Source organism: Notothenia rossii (assembly GCF_949606895.1).
Source record: "Notothenia rossii genome assembly, chromosome: 2".
NCBI lineage: Eukaryota > Metazoa > Chordata > Actinopteri > Perciformes > Nototheniidae > Notothenia > Notothenia rossii.
In genome coordinates, this window is record NC_136904.1 from 75,930,355 (window position 1) to 75,951,882 (window position 21,528).

Consider the following 21,528-nt stretch of genomic DNA (forward strand, 5'->3'; position numbering starts at 1 on the left):
TTTTACAGAACAAAATGAATAATAATTGCAGCCCTAATCTAATTGAGGCTTTGTCACCAACCACTAGTCAGTTTTCTGCATTACATTTTTTTTTTATATAAAACTATAATGAATGGATGATGAAGCTTCATTTGAAGGATTCCAAGGTATTTCAGTAAATGGTAACTAGAGAAAAACAAGATAAATAATTATAGTTAATGAATACATCAGAAAAGGCACAAACATGTACAATATACTCAGCAGTGTTTTATTAAAAACTCACACCTCCGGCGGAGCTTTTCGGGCATTTCTGTGGAGGTTGGGGACATTGAACCAGAGTGGTCGGTGTTCAAAGCCTCTATTGCAGAAGCCGCGGCGGGGAGCTGTGGTCTCAAGGTCCTAGGTGCCTCAAGGGGCGGTAACCCTCGAACCTCCTGGTGGACACCGGTGGTCAGGGAAGCCGTCCGACTGAAGAAGGAGGCCTTCAGGGATTTGTTATCCCGGGGGACTCCCGAGGCAGTTGCAAGGTACCGACAGGCCCGAAGGGCAGCAGCCTCAGCCGTGGCCGAGGCAAAGCAGCGGGTGTGGGAGAAGTTCGGAGAAGACATGGAAAAGGACTTTCGGGCGGCACCAAAGTTGTTCTGGAAAACTGTCCGACACCTCAGGAGGGGGAAGCAGTAAACCATCCAAGCTGTGTACAGTAAGGATGGGACGTTGTTGACCTCAACTGATGGAGTGTTAGGGCGTTGGAAGGAGCACTTTGAGGAACTCCTGAACCCGACAACTCCGCCCTCTATGTTAGAGGCAGAGCTGGAGTATGACGGGGGATCGACACCAATCTCCCGGGGGGAGGTCACTGAGGTCGTCAAACAACTTCACAGTGGCAAAGCCCCGGGGGTGGATGAGATCCGCCCAGAAATGCTGAAGGCTCTGGGTGTTGAGGGACTGTCATGGTTGACACGTCTCATCAACGTTGCGTGGAAGTCGGAAACAGTACCGAAGGAGTGGCAGACCTGGGTGGTGGTTCCCCTTTTTAAAAAAGGGGGAAAAGAGGGTGTGTGCCAATTACAGAGGCATCACACTACTCAGCCTCCCCGGGAAAGTTTACTCTAAGGTACTCGAAAGGAGGGTCAGGCCGATTGTCGAACCTCAGATTGAGGAGGAACAATGCGGATTCCGTCCTGGTCGTGGAACGACGGATCAGCTTTTTACTCTCGCAAGGATCCTGGAGGGGGCCTGGGAGTACGCTTATCCAGTCTACATGTGTTTTGTAGACTTGGAGAAGGCGTATGACCGGGTTCCCAGGGAGTCACTGTGGGAGGTGCTGCGGGAGTATGGGGTGAGGGGGTCTCTACTCAGGGCCATCCAATCTCTGTACTCCCAAAGCGAGAGTTGTGTCCGGGTCCTCGGTAGTAAGTCGGACCCATTTCAGGTGAGGGTTGGCCTCAGCCAGGGCTGCGCTTTGTCACCAATCCTGTTTGTAATATACATGGATCGGATTTCAAGGCGTATTCGTGGGGGAGGGGGTCTGCAGTCCGGTGGACTAAGGATTGCACCACTGCTTTTTGCAGATGATGTGGTTCTGATGGCTTCATCGGTCTGTGACCTTCAGCACTCACTGGATCGGTTCGCAACCGAGTGTGAAGCGGCTGGGATGAGGATCAGCACCTCCAAATTTGAGGCCATGGTTCTCAGCAGGAAACCGATGGACTGTCCACTCCAAGTAGGGAATGAGTCCTTACCCCAAGTGAAGGAGTTCAAGTATCTCGGGGTCTTGTTCTCGAGTGAGGGAACAATGGAGCGTGAGATGGGTCGGAGAATCGGAGCAGCGGGAGCGGTACTGCAGTCTCTTTACCGCACCGTTGTGACGAAAAGGGAGCTGAGCCAGAAAGCAAAGCTCTCTGTCTACCGTGCCATTTTCGTTCCTACCCTCACCTATGGTCATGAAGGATGGGTCATGACCGAAAGAACGAGATCGCGGGTACAAGCGGCCAAGATGGGTTTTCTCCGCAGGGTGGCTGGTGTCTCCCTTAGGGATAAGGTGAGATGTTCGGTCATCCGGGAGGGACTCGGAGTTGAACCGCTCCTCCTTCGCGTCGAAAGGAGCCAGTTGAGGTGGTTCGGGCACCTAGTTAGGATGCCACCTGGGCGCCTCCCTAGGGAGGCGTTCCAGGCACGTCCAGCTGGGAAGAGACCAAGGGGTAGACCTAGGACCAGGTGGAGGGATTATATCTCTTCGCTGGCCCGGGAGCGACTTGGGATCCCCCAGTCAGAGCTGGTTGATGTGGCCAGGGAAAAGAAAGTTTGGGGCTCTCTGCTGGAACTGCTACCTCCGCGAGCCAACCACGGATAAGCGGGAGAAGATGGATGGATTACTGATGTACATCAAAATTGCAGCTAAACTCACTCTAACATAACAGTTAGAATGAATCTTTAATCCATCCATCTTCATCCATCTTCTCCCGCTTATCCGCGGTCGGGTCGCGGAGGTAGCAGTTCCAGCAGAGAGCCCCAAACTTTCTTTTCCCTGGCCACATCAACCAGCTCTGACTGGGGGATCCCAAGGCGCTCCCAGGCCAGAGAAGAGATATAATCCCTCCATCTGGTTCTAGGTCTACCCCTTGGTCTCTTCCCAGCTGGACGTGCCTGGAACACCTCCCTAGGGAGGCGCCCAGGTGGCATCCTAACTAGGTGCCCGAACCACCTCAACTGGCTCCTTTCGACGCGAAGGAGGAGCGGTTCAACTCCGAGTCCCTCCCGGATGACCGAACTTCTCACCTTATCCCTAAGGGAGACACCAGCCACCCTGCGGAGAAAACCCATCTCGGCCGCTTGTACCCGCGATCTCGTTCTTTCGGTCATGACCCATCCTTCATGACCATAGGTGAGGGTAGGAACAAAAATGGCCCGGTAGACAGAGAGCTTTGCCTTTTGGCTCAGCTCCCTTTTCGTCACAACGGTGCGGTAAAGAGACTGCAGTACCGCTCCCGCTGCTCCGATTCTCCGACCCATCTCACGCTCCATTGTTCCCTCACTCGAGAACAAGACCCCGAGATACTTGAACTCCTTCACTTGGGGTAAGGACTCATTCCCTACTTGGAGTGGACAGTCCATCGGTTTCCTGCTGAGAACCATGGCCTCAGATTTGGAGGTGCTGATCCTCATCCCAGCCGCTTCACACTCGGTTGCGAACCGATCCAGTGAGTGCTGAAGGTCGCAGACCGATGAAGCCATCAGAACCACATCATCTGCAAAAAGCAGTGGTGCAATCCTTAGTCCACCGAACTGCAGACCCCCTCCCCCACGACTACGCCTCGAAATCCGATCCATGTATATTACAAACAGGATTGGTGACAAAGCGCAGCCCTGGCGGAGGCCAACCCTCACCTGAAATGGGTCCGACTTACTGCCGAGGACCCGGACACAGCTCTCGCTTTGGGAGTACAGAGATTGGATGGCCCTGAGTAGAGACCCCCTCACCCCATACTCCCGCAGCACCTCCCACAGTGACTCCCTTGGAACCCGGTCATATGCCTTCTCCAAGTCTACAAAACACATGTAGACTGGATAAGCATACTCCCAGGCACCCTCCAGGATCCTTGCGAGAGTAAAAAGCTGATCCGTCGTTCCACGACCAGGACGGAATCCGCATTGTTCCTCCTCAATCTGAGGTTCGACAATCGGCCTGACCCTCCTTTCGAGTACCTTAGAGTAAACTTTCCCGGGGAGGCTGAGTAGTGTGATGCCTCGGTAATTGGCACACACCCTCTGATCCCCCTTTTTGAAAAGGGGAACCACCACTCCGGTCTGCCACTCCTTCGGTACTGTTTCCGACTTCCACGCAACGTTGATGAGACGTGTCAACCATGACAGTCCCTCAACACCCAGAGCCTTCAGCATTTCTGGGCGGATCTCATCCACCCCCGGGGCTTTGCCACTGTGAAGTTGTTCGACGACCTCAGTGACCTCCCCCCGGGAGATTGGTGTCGATCCCCCTTCATACTCCAGCTCTGCCTCTAACATAGAGGGCGGAGTTGTCGGGTTCAGGAGTTCCTCAAAGTGCTCCTTCCAACGCCCTAACACTCCATCAGTTGAGGTCAACAACGTCCCATCCTTACTGTACACAGCTTGGATGGTTCCCTGCTTCCCCCTCCTGAGGTGTCGGACAGTTTTCCAGAACAACTTTGGTGCCGCCCGAAAGTCTTTTTCCATGTCTTCTCTGAACTTCTCCCACACCCGCTGCTTTGCCTCGGCCACGGCTGAGGCTGCTGCCCTTCGGGCCTGTCGGTACCTTGCAACTGCCTCGGGAGTCCCCCGGGATAGCAAATCCCTGAAGGCCTCCTTCTTCAGTCGGACGGCTTCCCTGACCACCGGTGTCCACCAGGAGGTTCGAGGGTTACCGCCCCTTGAGGCACCTAGGACCTTGAGACCACAGCTCACCGCCGCGGCTTCGGAAATAGAGGCTTTGAACACCGACCACTCTGGTTCAATGTCCCCAACCTCCACAGGAATGCCCGAAAAGCTCCGCCGGAGGTGTGAGTTGAAGGCCTCCTGAACTTGGGCCTCCTCCAGACGTTCCCAGTTCACCCGAACTACACGTTTGGGCTTACCAGGTCTATCCAAAGGCTTCCCCCGCCACTCGACCCAACTCACCACCAGATGGTGATCAGTTGACAACTCCGCCCCTCTCTTTACCCGAGTGTCCAAAACATACGGCCTCAGGTCCGATGATACGATAACCAAATCGATCATGGACCTTCTGCCTAGGGTGCTCTGGTACCACGTACACTTATGAGCATCCTTATGTTCGAACATGGTGTTTGTTATGGCCAATCCATGACTAGCACAGAAGTCCAGTAACAAACCACCACTCCGGTTCAGATCAGGGGGGCCGTTCCTCCCAATCACTCCCCTCCAAGTGTCTCCATCATTGCCCACATGTGCGTTGAAGTCTCCCAGCAAGATTAAAGAGTCCCCTTCAGGAGCCCCATACAGGACTCTTTCCAGGGTCTCCAAGAAGGCCGTATACTCTGAACTGCTGTTGGGTGCATAAGCACACACAACAGTCAGAGTTTTCCCCCCCATAACCCGCAGGCGTAGGGAGGCAACCCTCTCGTCCACTGGGGTAGACTCCAACAACGAAGCACCCAACCGGGGACTTGTGAGTATCCCCACACCCGCCCGGCGCCTCACACCTTGAGCAACTCCGGAGAAGAATAGAGTCCAACCCCTATCCAGAAGTAAGGTTCCAGAGCCGACGCTGTGCGTAGAGGTGAGCCCAACCAGATCCAACTGGTAACGCTCCACCTCCCGCACAAGCTCCGACTCCTTCCCCCCCAGAGAGGTGACGTTCCACGTCCCCAAAGCCAGCTTCTGTCGCCCGGGTCTGGTCCGTCGAGACCCTCTGCCTTCACTGCCACCCTTCTGGCAGCGCACCCGACCCCATTGCTGTTTCCCGTAGGTGGTGGGCCCGCGGGACGGAGAAGCGGAGGTGTTGCCCACTTTGCCTTTTCGGGCTGTGCCCGGCCGGGCTCCGTGGCAAGCCCGGCCACCAGACGCTCGCCGACGAGTCCTCCTTCTGGGCCTGGCTCCAGAAGGGGACCCCGGGCTTCCTCCGGGCCGGGTATCCTCACTTCGTGTGTCGTCTTTCATGAGGTCTTTTGAACCAATCTTAGTCTGGCCCCTTGCCTGAGACCAATTTGCCATGGGAGACCCTACCAGGAACACAAGGTTCCAGACAACACAGCCCCCAGGTTCATCAGGGCACACAAACCTCTCTACCACGGTAAGGTGCTGGTTCTTCAGAGAGGAATCTTTAATATTACGTCTATTTAATCCTTTACTCTGCATGTTAGTGACCTACATGAACACCTGAATGAAGCACCACAACAAATGATCACAATAAACACATGTGTGCTCAAGGAGATAAGTGTTGCTGCAGACAGACAATCAGTGCAACTAGTTGCAAAGCTTAAACATTTTATTTAATTTTTTTGAAGGGAAAGGATGTTTTCACTACTCAGTTTGTCAACTATGTTACGGACAAACTTGATGTCATTACAATCATTTGATTAAATCCTGCACTTCAAGTAAAACCAAATTTGAAATACTCTTGAATCTATTCTACCATAAATCCAAATATTTTTTGAAGCTCTAAAAATAATTGTATTAAAGTTTTTTCATGTGATATGTTCAGCACTGTCATTGAGGATAGGGATATTTTGTATTATAAAACTAGCATACAGGTCATATTGATACTTTTAAGAGATGTCATGTAAAACTCCAACCTGTGTAGATATTATAATATAAAGGATATCAGAAGCACTATTTTCGATATTTTAAATTTGAAAAAACGAGGTGCAACATAGTTGACAATGAAAGTCAAACATTTGACGGAAACAACATAGTTGACTGGACACATTATTAACCATCAGCACTATGTTCATTTCAAGGCAGAAGTGCAAAATTCCATTGATAATGATGTGTGATGATGTCTACATGTCATACAAATTGTCAACTAAGTTACTACAGTTATTACCAGTGGTGTAGTGGGCGTTGGACGCGGGATATGCCGTACCCCCACTTATTTCGAGCATGATCTTTTTTTCAATATTCTAATAAATATAAAATCATTGCCAGTGTTATAAGTTGCAAGTGTGTATTTGTTGTAATAATTACAAAAATATAATACATTCCACAGTAATTATAATAAAATAAATAAAAACAATTTCCTTAAAAAATTATGATTCGTCATCACGCTCGTGACCCCGCGGCGAGCTGTCAGTGACACACCCACGGCGAGCCAGCTCGCCGCCCGCCGATTTTGCGGTAGCTCTTTCCCTCAAGAACGCTAACGATAAAGCTCTATAATGGCAGGCAAACATTTTTTACTTGACTACTTCTTCTGTGTGTGTGTGTGTGTGTGTGTGTGTGTGTGTGTGTGTGTGTGTGTGTGTGTGTGTGTGTGTGTGTGTGTGTGTGTGTGTGTGTGTGTGTGTGTGTGTGTGTGTGTGTGTGTGTGTGTGTGTTTGCATAAGTAGGCTATATTTTTCGTTTCGTTTATTTAATAAGTTAATTTCAGGACAACTTTGGGAATTTTGTTTGTTTGTTATGAGTTTTAAATAGATTTTGAAAGTGGAGAGAGAGAGAGAGAGAGAGAGAGAGAGAGAGAGAGAGAGAGAGAGAGAGAGAGAGAGAGAGAGAGAGAGAGAGAGAGAGAGAGAGAGAGAGAGAGAGAGAGAGAGAGAGAGAGCCTATAGATTGTTTATGTAACTTATGTGCCAGTGTGTCCATGGTTTTGAGTCTGTGTGTGTTGAGCGCAGCGCCGTCTGCTTTTTGCAGTACAGTAACTAAAGTAGGATTAAGTGTAACAGAGTTATAAAGGTTGGTGTAAAATCCGGGTTAAATTGGAGAATTACGCCATTTGGTGTTACAAACGCGTGCCTGCATTACTGTAGCTTTGTTACCGCAATGGATTGTGGGAGATTCTCATACTGCGCGAGGATCTTTTGAGAAAACGCAGTGAAATAAACCAAAGTATTCACCAGCTCTGAGTGGTCTGTAGCCGAGGGGACACTACACCAGGGGTTACATTGGTGCCGTGACCCGTTCTTGACTACGCCGGACCAGGGTGGATGTCTTCTCGCCGCTGCAACGTTTTGGAGCTTCGATTCCTTCAGTGTGTTGGACTCTCAGGTTTATTTTGTTGATATAACCCTTATTCTTTTGAATTTGTCATTTTATTTTGGTTTACTATCGATGAAACATGAGTTCCAGTAGATTTAATACCTTTGAAATGAGTCCTTTCAATGTTGGTAGGGGTAGAGGGCTATGTAGCACACCTGTTCCATTTTCACTAGGTGACTTTAAGGTGGGGGATAGGAAAACTTTTGATGGGGATTCAGTGCACAGTCCTATCAGAAGTGGAGATGTGATAACACCTTCCATCCAGCCTACAGTAGAGTTATCTCTACACCACAGTGCTTTAGCTCATCAGTCCTCAACCCTCCTGATGATGTGAGACTAGCTGACCAAATGAGCACTATTGTGCAGCAGATAGGGCAGCAGCTAGCTGATAGCATTATGTCACGCATTAACACTACAGCTGCTGCGCACACGAGTCATGAAGAAACATGCATTAAAAAATACACACTCCCCAGCCAAACACTGGATCTCTCCCAAGTCCAGCTAGTCACTCAGAGAGGAGTTAAAGACCCACCTGTGTTCAGAGGAGAGAGTTCAGACACACTGCCTGTTGATGAATGGGAGGATTTGATGAGAAATTACATCAGGAAAAGCAGTATCCAGCCAGAGCATCAAGCTGAAGAAATTCTGATTCACCTGAGGGGCAGAGCAAAGGATGTTGTGAAGTTTGGGATAAGAAATAGTGGAATTGATGTCCAAGAGAACCCGCAGGCCATCTATGGACTCCTCCGCAAACATTTCAGCTCCAGCCATTGCTCTTCTGTGCCCCTGGCTGACTTTTATTTCACCCTACCAAAAGAACAAGAGGACCCATATGAGTACTGGCTCAGACTAAACAGAGCTGTCAATGTGGCTGACAGTTGTCTTAGGGAACAAGGTAAGGTGTTTGATAATCCCAGTATTGAAGTCACACGTATGTTCATCAGACACTGCCCCAGCAGAGATTTAGCTCTTACATTTAGGTCCAAGACAATTGATAAATGGTCAGCACGTTAGATGAATACCATTTAGAGAAGGGACTGAGGTTTTCCACAGAGAGAGGCAGGATAAACATGAATGTAGCTGAGGTGAACACTAATGCTGCTTTAGTGTCAGACATTCCCAAACAGGCACAAGCTGTACACTCCCGCTTTCGAGAGGTTGATTGGCATGCTGGAGAAGGTTTTTCTTCAGGCCCCTGGGTATGCTCAAGCTAATAGGAGGCAACATACTAGCAACAAGCCACCAAAGATTGAGGGCTTTATGGACTAGCCTTGTTCTATATGTAATGACAGCTCTCACTCTGCTTTCATACACTGTCGAGAGAATAGACTTTGCTTCCTGTGTCACTTACCTGGCCACCCAAGACGTGAGTGCCCAGAGGGGAGACGTCCTCCTCACTACAACCAGCAGGGAAACTGAATGATCTGCGCAAGAGGGAGGATAGTGCAGATTAGGTGAGTGAGACTCCCACCTTGGATATGAAAGGCATTGAGGATTGTGAAACATTGTATGACACCTACAGCAGCATGGTGCCATCAAATAAGACACTGATTGTACAAAGGCTGCAAAGACTCCCGGAGACTGATAGTCTATTCCACACGGCTGTGACCACCGATAATGGACATGCTCTCAAAGCATTAGTGGACAGTGGATCTATGGCATGCACAATTAGTGAGGCAGCTGACAGAAGAATTTCCCAATCTGTCCCTAACATGGAAAGGAAATCAGCTGAAGACTTTGTCATAGTTGGTTGTGGTGGTCACCTTGTTACTCCATCTGCCATGTATGATCTTACTGCATCAGTTTATGGCTATGAGGTAGTAATTCTTCTTCTAGTTGTGCCAGGCCAGACTGATGAAATGATTCTCGGCAGCAATGCCATCAAGTGGCTCATTTCGCAGAGGAAAAAAACTGTAAGTTGCCAAAATATCACATCTCCTGTGACAAGTGTTCAGAGTGATAGTTTGCCCAGGTTGATGTCTCTGCTGTCCTCCTCAGATGAATGGAAAGGTGGAGCAGTGACTAACACAATTGGCACGGCAAAACTGAAAAGATGTGTAACTCTGCAGCCAATGTCTCAAAGTTTGGTGTGGGCGAAATTACCTGAGTCTGATTTCTCTGCAGTAGGGAGTACAGTCATCATTGAGCCCACCCTGTCAAAAGCCAGACCTGCACAAATTCTGGTGGGGAGGGTTGTCACGTCCTTATGGGGAAATGGCTGGGTTCCTGTCAAAATTGTAAACCCCACTGAAAAGCCACTCACCCTTAAAAAGAATGCAAAGGTTGCTGATGTGTCCCCCTGTCTTTCAGTGCAGGATTTACCAGATCCAGTTCGCATCCAATCCAGTGCACAGTACACACACAGCCCGTCGCCTGAGCCAAGGTCAGAGGAGGAAATGTCCCGCATCTTGAGTGACATGGGTTTGCAGGATTTGGACCTCTCATCTTGTGAGGTCTCTCTCGAGTGGAAAGATAAGCTGATGAAAATCATTGAGCAGTATGAATCAACATTTTCGAAGCACAAAATGGACTGTGGCGAGGCAGTGGATTTTGTGCACAGAATACACCTGGTTGAGGACAAGCCCTTCAGACTTCCATACAGGCGGGTTCCGCCATGCCACTATGACAAGCTACGGACTGCTCTGAATGACATGGAGGAATTAGGGATCATTCGCAAATCTCAGAGTGAATACTCATCACCCCTTGTCCTCGTTGTCAAACCAAATGGTGACCTTCGCCTCTGCAATGACTTCAGGTGGTTGAACGCAGGAACAGTAAAAGATGCACATCCATTGCCCCATCATACAGATGCCCTTGCTGCGCTTGGTGGAAATGTGTTCTTTTCCACAATGGACCTCACGTCAGGGTTCTACAATGTCGGACTGCATGAAGATGACAGAAAATATACAGCGTTCTCCTCCCCATTCGGTCTTCATGAATACAACAGGATGCCCCAAGGCTTGTCGAACAGCCCTCCCACTTTCATGCGAATGATGATGTCCATCTTTGGGGATGAGAACTTCACAAGTCTGCTATGCTACATGGATTACCTTATGGTCTATGCTCCATCCGAACAGGTTGCACTTGAGCGTCTACAGATGGTTTTCTCACGTCTTGCTGCCAACAACTTAAAGCTCTCCCCTAAGAAGTGCTATTTTCTACGCAGGTCAGTCAAATTTCTGGGACACATTATTTGTGAGGATGGTGTTAAGACCGACCCGAGTAAAGTGGAGGTTATAAATGATATGCAGGAAGCTGACTTGATGGAGCAAGATGGGCAAACACCGTGTGCTAAGAAAATCCGGTCTTTCTTAGGGATGGTTCTATATTACCACCATTTCATTGAGGGATGTTCTGTCAAAGCTAAGCCGCTGTTCAACCTCGTGTCTGAGCCTGCCACACCACACAAAAGAGGGAGAGGCCACAAACCAAAGTTTAAAAAAGGCTATGTCAGACTCTCTCCAACAGACTGGAATGATGAGTGCAAAGAAGCATTTGGAACATTGAAGTATGAGCTGGTGCACAGTGTCACTTTAGCACATCCAGATTTTAACACTCCATTAATTCTTGCAGTTGATGCCTCCTTTGATGGCATAGGGGCCGTCCTTTCACAGTTGCCTCCTGATGGAAAGATGGCCAGACCTGTAGCATTTGCTAGCAAGACACTTTCCCACTCTCAGCTGAACTATCCATCACATCGACTTGAGTTTCTAGCTCTTAAATGGGCAGTTTGTGACAAATTTAGCCATTGGCTAAAAGGGCGACATACATCTTGACTAAGCCTAGGTTGGATGCTTGTGAGCAGAGGTGGGTTTCAAAGCTCGCAGCATACAGTTTCGAACTGAACTATATCCCTGTTCCAAAGAATGTGGTCGCTGATGCATTAAGTAGAGAGCCATTTGTCCAGTCGTGCATGAGCCACCGTCTTGTGACTGAACCTTATGCGTTTTTATTGAACCACATGTCTGGGATGGTGGATAAAACAGTGCAGGATGCATTTAGGTGTACTAATAACTGCCAGGTGGTTGTTGATTAGTCCGAGGAAGTCGTCACCCAGTCTCCTTCTCAGGGGTCCCTGTCATCACATGACGTCTCAGCAGTGTTGGATGCACACAACACTGAAGGTGTCGGCCAAGTGAGAGGAACAGGACCAGCTGTTTTTCAGGTCGCTGGTGTCGACCAGACTTCCTCTCTACCAAAGAGTGAACTTGTTAATCTCCAAGAGCAGGATGATTTCATAGGCAGGGCTCTCCATTACATCCAGCGCCGCAGGAGACCCACGAGACGTGAGTGTGCTGCTGAGTCTCGCGGAGTGAAAAAATTGCTAAGACACTTGCCCAAACTCTCCGTCAAGGATGGCATTTTGTGCAAGGTGAAGAAAGACAGACAAATGAACAAGACAATCCACCAAATTGTGGTTCCAGACTCCCTTAAGGCCCAAGTTCTCAATGGCATACATGACTCAGCTGGTCATCAGGAACAGGCCCGCACACTTTCTCTTGCCAGGCAGATTATTTTGGATAGGAATGGAACGTGACATCATCAATCATGTGAGGAATTGCTTCCGATGTGTGGTTGGAAAAACACAGATAATTTTACTAAAATGTCTCATGCATTCCCGTGTAAAAATCAGTCAGCTAAGCAGGTCGCTCATCGACTTTGGAATGACTTTTTCGGCATATATGGTTTCCCCAAACGCATCCATTCAGATCAAGGAGCCAATTTTGAGAGTCAACTCATTAAAGAGCTCATGGAGGTAGCTGGCGTCCAGAAGTCACACACCACCCCTTACCATCCTATGGGGAATGGAGTTGTCGAGCGGTACAACAGAACACTTGGAAGCATGATAAGGGCCCTGCCTCCACATTCCAAGGCCAGGTGGCCACAAATGCTCCAAATGCTGACATTCTGTTACAATTGCACTGAGCATGAGACAACAGGCTTTGCACCTTTCTTTCTCATGTTTGGGAGAATCCCACGTCTGCCAGTTTATGTTGTGTTCCAGCATGCCCTCTCTAGCAGTGCTGTTGTTGACCATTGCGAGTTTGTTTCCCGCTTGAAACGTGACCTGGCTGAAGCTGCTCACATTGCCCGGCAGAACAGCCGGACTGAACAGGCGCGTCAGGCAAAGAACTACAACCGCAAAGCAAAAGGGTCACCTCTCACTATTGGTGGCAGAGGCGTGGGAAGGTATTTTGAGTGGGGGTGCTGAGGTGCTGGACTCCAGTGAACACTATTACGGGCACTATAGAGCACGCACAAAAAAACTCCCCACACGCAAACACACAGCACACCCGCGACTGTTACAATGAAGGCTCGATAATCAGCTCACGGCATATAGGCAGGGGTAAAGTGCTATTTTTTACGAGTGGGGAGCGGACCTCACCTCCTCTAGGGGGGTCCGGGGGATGTTCCCCCGGGAAGATTTTTTTTAAATATTGAAGTTAAAAGCATCAATCTGGTGCACTTTGAGAGCAACATTAAGAGATCTATGGATACATCTCTCAACACCCAGATGAAACACAACTGTAAGCAGATGTTCTTTTTCTTTATGGATATTTTACAAATCACTCCCCTTTCAAACTGTATTCTTGTTTTACTGCCATATAGTATTTCATAACTGTTTTTCCTTTATTCTCTTATTTTTTTATAACTATAATGATCATATGAAGGTGTGCCGCGGAAATAATCTTTTGAATAATTTTTGAACAAACCGTTTGAGACCCACTGAGATAACTTAGACTAAAGTTAACTATCTAAACACTCAGAGAGTCCTTTAGCTCACCTGAGCCCCTCAGTCTGAGAGGAGAGCTCTCCTCCAGCTTGTTGTGGAACAAACAGCTCCGTCCGTTAGTGCAGCTAGCTAACCAGATGCTAACAACACGGTCCCTGCTGCTGGCACCGGTCCCTCTCTCTCTCCCCCTCTCACACACACTAAATGCGCTATTTCCGCACACACACTAAATGCGCTATTTCCGCACACACACAGAGCCGCGAGCTTGAATGACACAAGCACACTTTTATTTCCATGCAACTCTCTGATTGGTCTGGTGTCTTGCCTCTGTTGCATTCACTGAACACGGGAAATTACAGTCCTGCCGTCCTTTCTAGTGTCTTGATGAGATTCACGTAAAGCACGGTTAATGTATTATATTATTGAGGTAGAATTGTCCGGGGCTACAGAAAAAACATTCGGGGCAGGCCAAAATATTATTTTACCAACAATGTGGAATGTATTGGCTACATATTACACAGATTATGCACAGCGAGAGCAGCAATAACCGTCAAATAATAATTCAGACAGGGGAGCTCCGCACCCCCTGCCTGCCGCTAGGGGGTGCTGCAGCGCCCTCAGCACCCCCCTTCCCGCGCCCATGGGTGACAGTCTTGCTTGCAAATCGTGGTGAGAGAGGGAAAAGAAAGATTGCAGACAGATGGGTTTCCACAGTTTATGAAGTGATCTGTGAAGCCAGGAATCAATGTGTACCGCATTAGAGACCCTGTGACGTAAAGGAAAAAGTTATTCACAGGAATCTCCTGCTTCCTGTGAGTTTTCTCCCCGTGGGAGGTGATGAAGATCTTGAGTCAAGCTGCTCTTCTGTCGCTGGAAGTGGACAAAGTGACCCAGTGGTTTCTCTTGCTGTACAGAACAGTGAGACGAAGACAGTTAACTGGCTCCTGCAGATGGAGGATGCAAATGATGGGGATGAGACAGCCAGTCAGCCTGATTGTTCTTCAGTTGTGGATGTGAGCACAGCACCTTCAGAAGCAGAAGAGTCTTTGATCTCACATGTGGTGTGTGAGGTTTTGAATCCCTGAGACTCTTTCGTTCGTGTTGCACAGTTGCCCTCCACTGTTGAATTTGAGGTGCCCCAAGATGCATCTTTACAGTCCTCAGCAGAAAGAGCTCATTGTGTGCCCTCCCCTGACATGGCAACAGATACACAACTAGGTGCACTCAAACAGGGCCATGTAGTTAGTGAACAGCCTCTTCCACTTTGCACTAGGGCAGGTAGACCTATAAAACCTCCAGCTCGACTCATTTGTGAAATTAATGAGCAGATTGTTGATGACTCAGTGTCAACAAGTGGTTCTGTGTTTTCTATTATGAGAGAGATATTATTTGGTTAAACTCCTGATAGTGATTATGGATATATATATAGCCTATAGCCTATATATGTTTTAGTTTTTTTTTCAACCAGTATTTGCACTGTCTTACAGTGTCCCTCAGTAATTTCAAGATGTAGAAGAGTAATGTTTATTTTATAAGAGGTGTACACGGCATCTTTTGTGTCTATGTTATGAAGGGGTTTGGCTAATCTCTTGCTGACTTGTTCCAAGTGGACAGTTTCAAACTGACTTAAACGAGGTTATGCTCAATTTCTACACAGCTTGTATTTTGTATCTCCTGTGTGTTTTGTTGTTTTTTGTGTTTTGCCCCAATTTAGCAGAATTTTAGGGGGGTGTATGTAACAGAGTTATAAAGGTTGGTGTAAAATCCGGGTTAAATTGGAGAATTACGCCATCTGGTGTTACAAACGCGTGCCTCTGTAGCTTTGTTACCGCAATGGATTGTGGGAGATTCTCATACTGCGCGAGGATCTTTTGAGAACACGCAGTGAAATAAACCAAAATATTCCCCAGCTCTGAGTAGTCTGTAGCCGAGGGGACAATACACCGGGGGTTACATAAGCATACCGGTAGTTTCTGTGGACCTGTCTGCCCATTTTGTGAGTGCACTGCGCGCGCGTGCGCACTTGTGTGGCATTGTTTGGACCTAATTAAAATAACGTCCCTCCAGTAAAAAAAATCCCCACTACACCACTGGTTATTATAGTACTGGGTAACTTATTTGGCATGTAACCTAGTTGACAATTTCCTTATTTTGACCAGTCTATGATTTTGACCCATCATTTGGTAGGCCTTGCCTGGATGACCACATGTCATTTTCTTGAACAGGTTAACATCACATTTGAACATATAATTGAATTAAAATCATTAAACCATTGTAAACCATAACAATGTACGTAACATTGATGATGGTCAATTAATATACTCATTAACAATGTGCTATTATACGTCAAATATTGTAAAGAATTAGAGGACAATCACCGCAGTGTGTTCAAAATGTCTGCCAAAGAGGAACATGGCATCATGTGATGCTGGTGACATGGTATTGGGACAAACCATTTTTGAGATAAAGGGGGGAGTAGTGTTAGTAACATTGTTGACAGAACTTTTTCGGACATTCATATATTAAGATATTTGAATTATTTAAAGGAGGAAATCAATTAAAAATATATTATTATTCTTTAGTATTTAGACTTTTGAAATAAATGAATAATTTGTTGTATTTACTTTAATGTTTTTTATTCATTATTTTGAAACCAAGACACCCTCAACTGAAAAATGGACATAGAAAAACTGACAATTTAAGAACATCATGAAACATTTCAAACTAAATAAAGCGTAGGATGCACTCTGTGTGTGTGATATAACATGCTTTCCAATAATAGGCTAAATATGATATTTTTGAAGAAAATAGTTAGAATAATTATAATTATCATGAATGGACATCAATGGACATGGACATTTTAAATTGTAGAATCACTCTACTATGAATGAACTCCCCTTTAGCTGTGTCTCTCTCTAACTCAGACAGTGTTCTCCTCCTGTGAGCTGGGGGTGTTTGATGTGCTGCTGGCTGCAGAGCGCCCCCTGTCTGCAGAGGAGATCAGTCAGGCCATAGGAGCCAGTCTGGACGGCACAGAGAGGCTGCTGGCTGCCTGCGCCGGCCTGCAGCTCCTCAACACACACCGGGACAATGGACAAGGTCAGCACTCCCATTCTTCAATAGTCTAACAACCTCTAACATTTTCAGACAGAATGTTTCTCTTTGCAGCTGCATGAGAGCATGGATATAGCAAATGTCGCAGAATTGCTTGCATACATCAGATTTATTTCAGAAGACAACTTTGTTGAGGACATATTATTTTACAAAGCACTGGAAGGTAAGACCACATGAAGAGACATTTTCCAAGTTTTAGATGAGTACATCATCTCAAATGGACTTGACTGGTCTCGTTGTGTGGGTGTGTGTTCAGATGGGGCAGTGGGGCTATGACAGGCAAAAAAAGCGGAGTGACAGCTTTGATCAGGCAGAAGGCCCCAAATGTAGTGGCAACACACTGCATGCTCCATCGCCAGGCACTTGTACACATAATTTTTTTTAAATTGCAACAGGGGTTCCCCGCCGGAGGATAATGCTATATGGGGGTCCTTGGCATGGCAAAGTTTGGGAACCCCTGCTCTAAATAAGTCAAGTGGTCAAACTTTGAGTAAATACAATGATTATAAAAAGACGATTTGAAAAATAACCCTGGTAAAACTGTTTCCTCACACTTGTTTCACAGATGAATGGAGGTACATAGTGGATTTGACTTAAAACAGTCAATCACCAGAATGTTTTATTTTTCTCTCTTGCTTTTCAAGGCTTCATTATTTATTTTATCATACGTGTTATACATTGTCAATTGCTCCCCCACCAACGTGCCCACCTCCCTATAATTGTCCTTGTCTCCAATGTGGACATAAATGATCAAAACATCTGCACTGATTCAGCCCCCTCCTCCTCTCTCTCTTCTCCCACCTGTTTCAGTGTGCTACAGTAACACAGAGCAGGCCAGTGTGTACCTGACCCGCTCCAGTCCTGTGTCTCTCTACCAGTCCATCCAGTACAGCTCCAGAACCATCTACCTCTGCTGGCACTACCTGACCGACGCTGTCAGGTCACACATGTTTTTTTTTTAAATTACAAGTTTTTCATTTTAAGCTTTAAAATGTCAGATCGCAATTTCCCCTAAAACAATGTCATGAACAACCAAAAATGTTCAGTGTAAATTGCAATGTTACAAAATAGGAAATGCAAACATTTGAGAATATTAAACAATCAATTAATTTACATTTCTTGTCCCTCGTGTGGGGGATTGTCTTCGCTCCCTCTCGAGGTGCTTTGCCTTTCAGATATCTTCAAAAGGACCTGTCGAATTAAACATGTATTTGTATAAGAAAATCTGTAGAGGACCAATATAGGTAACAAAATGTAACTTGAGAACACACAATGCTGCAAGGGGAGTCGAGCAGAAAAAAAACAAGAATCATATCAATGGGCTTTATAACTGCTTATAAAATACAAAGACATTGTTATTGTTAACAATTCCCTGGAATTTTGTTGTTCAATTAAATCAGTAAGCTACGATTAAAATCACGCACAGGTAGGGCTGGGAGAACTGCATGTTTTAGGATGTAGTCCTCCTTCTCTGTTTGAACAGTGGCTTAAATGGATTTTATTCTCATTGTCTGAGGGTGGAGAGACAGCGGCCCTTTGTGAGCAAAACTGAAAACAATTACCAGTTAATATGTTAATTAAGGAAGAAGACGCCCTCTTCTATGTGGGAATGTACCACTGAATCATGTGAATGTACCTAAAAATAGACCGCAAATTGATTTAAACATAGCATCTACCTGAACTGTGGAGATGAGATAAAGCTGAAGCAGAATTTAGAAATACCTATCCCACAATTTGTACACTCGAATTATAAACATATGTGTGAAAAATATATAACATACTGTATATAACACGTATCATGTTGTCATATGAATATGTTTGTCTTTTTTCCAGGGAGGGTAGAAACCAGTATGAAAAGGCTTTTGGAGTCAGCTCCAACGACCTGTTTCAAGCTCTCTACAGGTACAAAACAAACACCCCCCCCCCCCCCACACACACACACACACACACACACACACACACACACACACACACACACACACACACACACACACACACACACACACACACACACACACAAACACACACACACATTTTTGCTTATTTAAATTCCACTCCTTTCTCTCCATCGTAAGCCTGTCTGTCATCCTCCTCCCTCTAAAAAAACAACTGGTGGGCTTCATTAGGAGGCAGTGGGTGTGTGAGGGGGAGACAGCAGAGGGTTTGGTCGGTGATGTGAGGGCGCTTGCAGCAGATATATAGAATATCTCTGCCATTGTCCTTGAGGTCTCGTGTTTATGGTAACTAGTGCCCACAGTTTTAACGCTTCACTGATCTGCCGGTCAGCAGTTTTCAGGGGTCACACGCTCAAAGTTTCACACTTTGTTTGCTAATAGCTTTCGATGGGCCCGCCCGAGGCACCGTACTGTAGAACACTGCTGCTCCCAGGGGATCAGAGGCCGTCAAAACTCAAACGCAGTGCTATCCTCCCTCAGTATGATTTGCACAGCCATTTCACTTTGATGGAAGCTGATGTGATGCGCACAAATGGAGGATGAAACAGATGTTAAAACGCAATTTTCCATTATTACTTTACTCATGAAGCAATGAAATGTACCAACACCAATGTGCAGATGTAAGAAATTAGCTTCGCACACCAATATCATCTTTCTTTTTATTTATTTTTATTTTGTACATGTCATGCAAGTTATATTTGTATGTAGCTGCTTGTTGAGGGTTCTACATAAGCTGAACTATCTCTGTAATTGATTCATTTTGGTTCTCATTTTCTTTTGAAAAGCAGCTGATGATCTCTCAAAAACAGCCTCTTTAACAAAGATGGATGCAAAATGAGAATATTCCAAATATGAACCCTGCACACATAATGTAATACACCCTCGTGTAGATGAATTTGCAATTCAACTTTAATTGATTGAAAAAGAAAATACCCCCGGAGAAAAACTCTAACACCTGCGCACAATTGATTTAATTTGGAGTAGCAGTTGTTTGTCCCCGCTGATTTCCCCTGTGAATACTGTGGGTAAATTAGCAAGAGGGAAACAACCGCTGAAGTCATTCACTTCGTTCTTGGAGAGCCGGAGCAGAGCAGGAGGATCCGAAGCTGGCTGATGACTCAGACTCCTGTTTACTCATCGACATTTAGCCAGCCGTGTACTGCACCTGAATAATTCACAGCCCGGTCCCGTCTGCAGCTTCAACTCTCATACTCGAGAAAGCAGAGAAGATTGAAGTAAAGACTGGCAGCAGAGCTTTTGAGATTTCAAAAATATACAAGACATTGTATCTGAATACGTTCTACGGATGAAAACTTATCATCGTTTTGTTCAAAGCAGGTTGATGTGTGACATTGATTTAAATGTCATTTTATATATAGGCTATATTTCTTTATTTCAAATAGTTTGAGGGGTTTGATAAGTGGTTGATATGCTTCACTTGATATGGTCATTACATTGTTCATCTTAAAGTCCATTAAAATAAGTCAAACTACAGCATAAAATAAAGAAGTAAACACATAGTGTAACACATGTAACCCATTAAATGCTGAATGTTACATTGTTAATATTTTCATTCATTTAATCAACTAGCCTGATGCTGTGAAATGGACATATTGATGTATTCATTATCATATTATCATCATTACAATCAATGATAATAACAATGACTTTAACTGTACACAACCTTTCATGTGCTAAATGAAGCTCAAAGTGCTTAATGCACTAAATAAAACAGGCAATATATTTCAAATACAAAGAATATATTTCATAAAATGTAATAGCCTACAAATAATATAAAATATCTTAATAAAAAAATAGAAGTCAAAATGGTATTTGAAAGAACATATTCAAATATTTCTGATTTATTATTAGTTTGTATTTTCTTTGACAGAATCAAATCAATGTCACATTAGTCTAACAATTATAATTATTATATCACATTATTTCTCCAAGATATTGAAGTTGGATCAGCCCAATGAGATTCAACTATCAGTCAACAACACATTGGACGCAGAGAAATTAAAACAAAACATTAATTACAATCTCCATTTTTGGTAGAGGTCAAAGCATAGTCAAAGTGTACACTACTTTAAATTATATTTTTCTGTCCTTTCTTTTATTATTTGTACAGTAAATGTAGAGGCTAAAGCATTAAGACAGCTATAAAACACACAACAGAGATCAGGCAGCCATGATCCGTAACCCAGTCAGTGACAGAGATATGACAGAGACCTGTGAGGATGTTGAGAAGAACACAGGCAGACTGATCACAAACCACCATGATGTTACAACAATGTAAATCTAAGGACAGAGATAACCGAGTGAATGTAAATGTGCTCAGTCGGGGACAAAAAGGGCTGCAGATGTTATCGTTGGGGGCATTCGATAACTTACATCCAAGATGCTCTCAAATTAAAGCTGACAGTCTGCTGTTTGGCCTTACAGTCATTTTTATCTTTTCACATCCGATGTAATCAGTCTGAAGCCGCAACAATGAGTCACTTTCAAAGTTCCCCTGGAGGTCAGCTGGAGTCTGGTCCAGTGGATGGCTGATCATTTTGCTGCAGTGAAGTTTAGATGAATACAAGTTTAGTGTTGCAGAACAGATGATACTCAGAGTGTGTGTAAATGTATGTGTGTGTATCGTATAGTATGTGTGTGAGTGAGCAAGAGACAGGGTGTAGCAGAATAAAAGAGCCTGTGGTGACTGCTGCTGCTCTGAGGAGTCTCCACCTCATCACCCAGCACTCTGTCCTGCCATGGGGCTATAAACACACACACACACACACACACGCACGCACGCACGCACGCAAGCATGCACGCACGCACGCACGCACGCACGCACACACGCACACACACAAACACACACACACACACACACACACACACACACACACACTGTGTCGCTACTGGGAGAAACTTTGTAGATGATGAGAGGCTCTCTGTGTGTGTGTGTGTACGTGTGTGTTTGACTCTTTATTGTAGACAAAGAGTAAGTAAACTTGACAGCTTACAGAAAATAAATGTTGCCTTAATACACAGAGATTGAAATGAAAGAAA

The 21,528-nt window shown here is 45.8% G+C and overlaps 1 protein-coding gene across 1 annotated transcript in view; it reads left to right on the forward strand.

The window, feature by feature from the left end:
• Positions 1-21,528, forward strand: part of asmt (acetylserotonin O-methyltransferase) — a gene marked incomplete at its 5' end in the record, with an annotated part of 29,388 nt that overhangs the window by 360 nt on the left and 7,500 nt on the right. Inside the window, 3 exons of the mRNA XM_079664370.1 lie at positions 16,324-16,498; positions 17,324-17,453; positions 18,347-18,415. Coding sequence (XP_079520496.1) covers positions 16,324-16,498; positions 17,324-17,453; positions 18,347-18,415 — 374 coding nt within the window. The remainder of the gene's footprint in view (positions 1-16,323; positions 16,499-17,323; positions 17,454-18,346; positions 18,416-21,528) is intronic.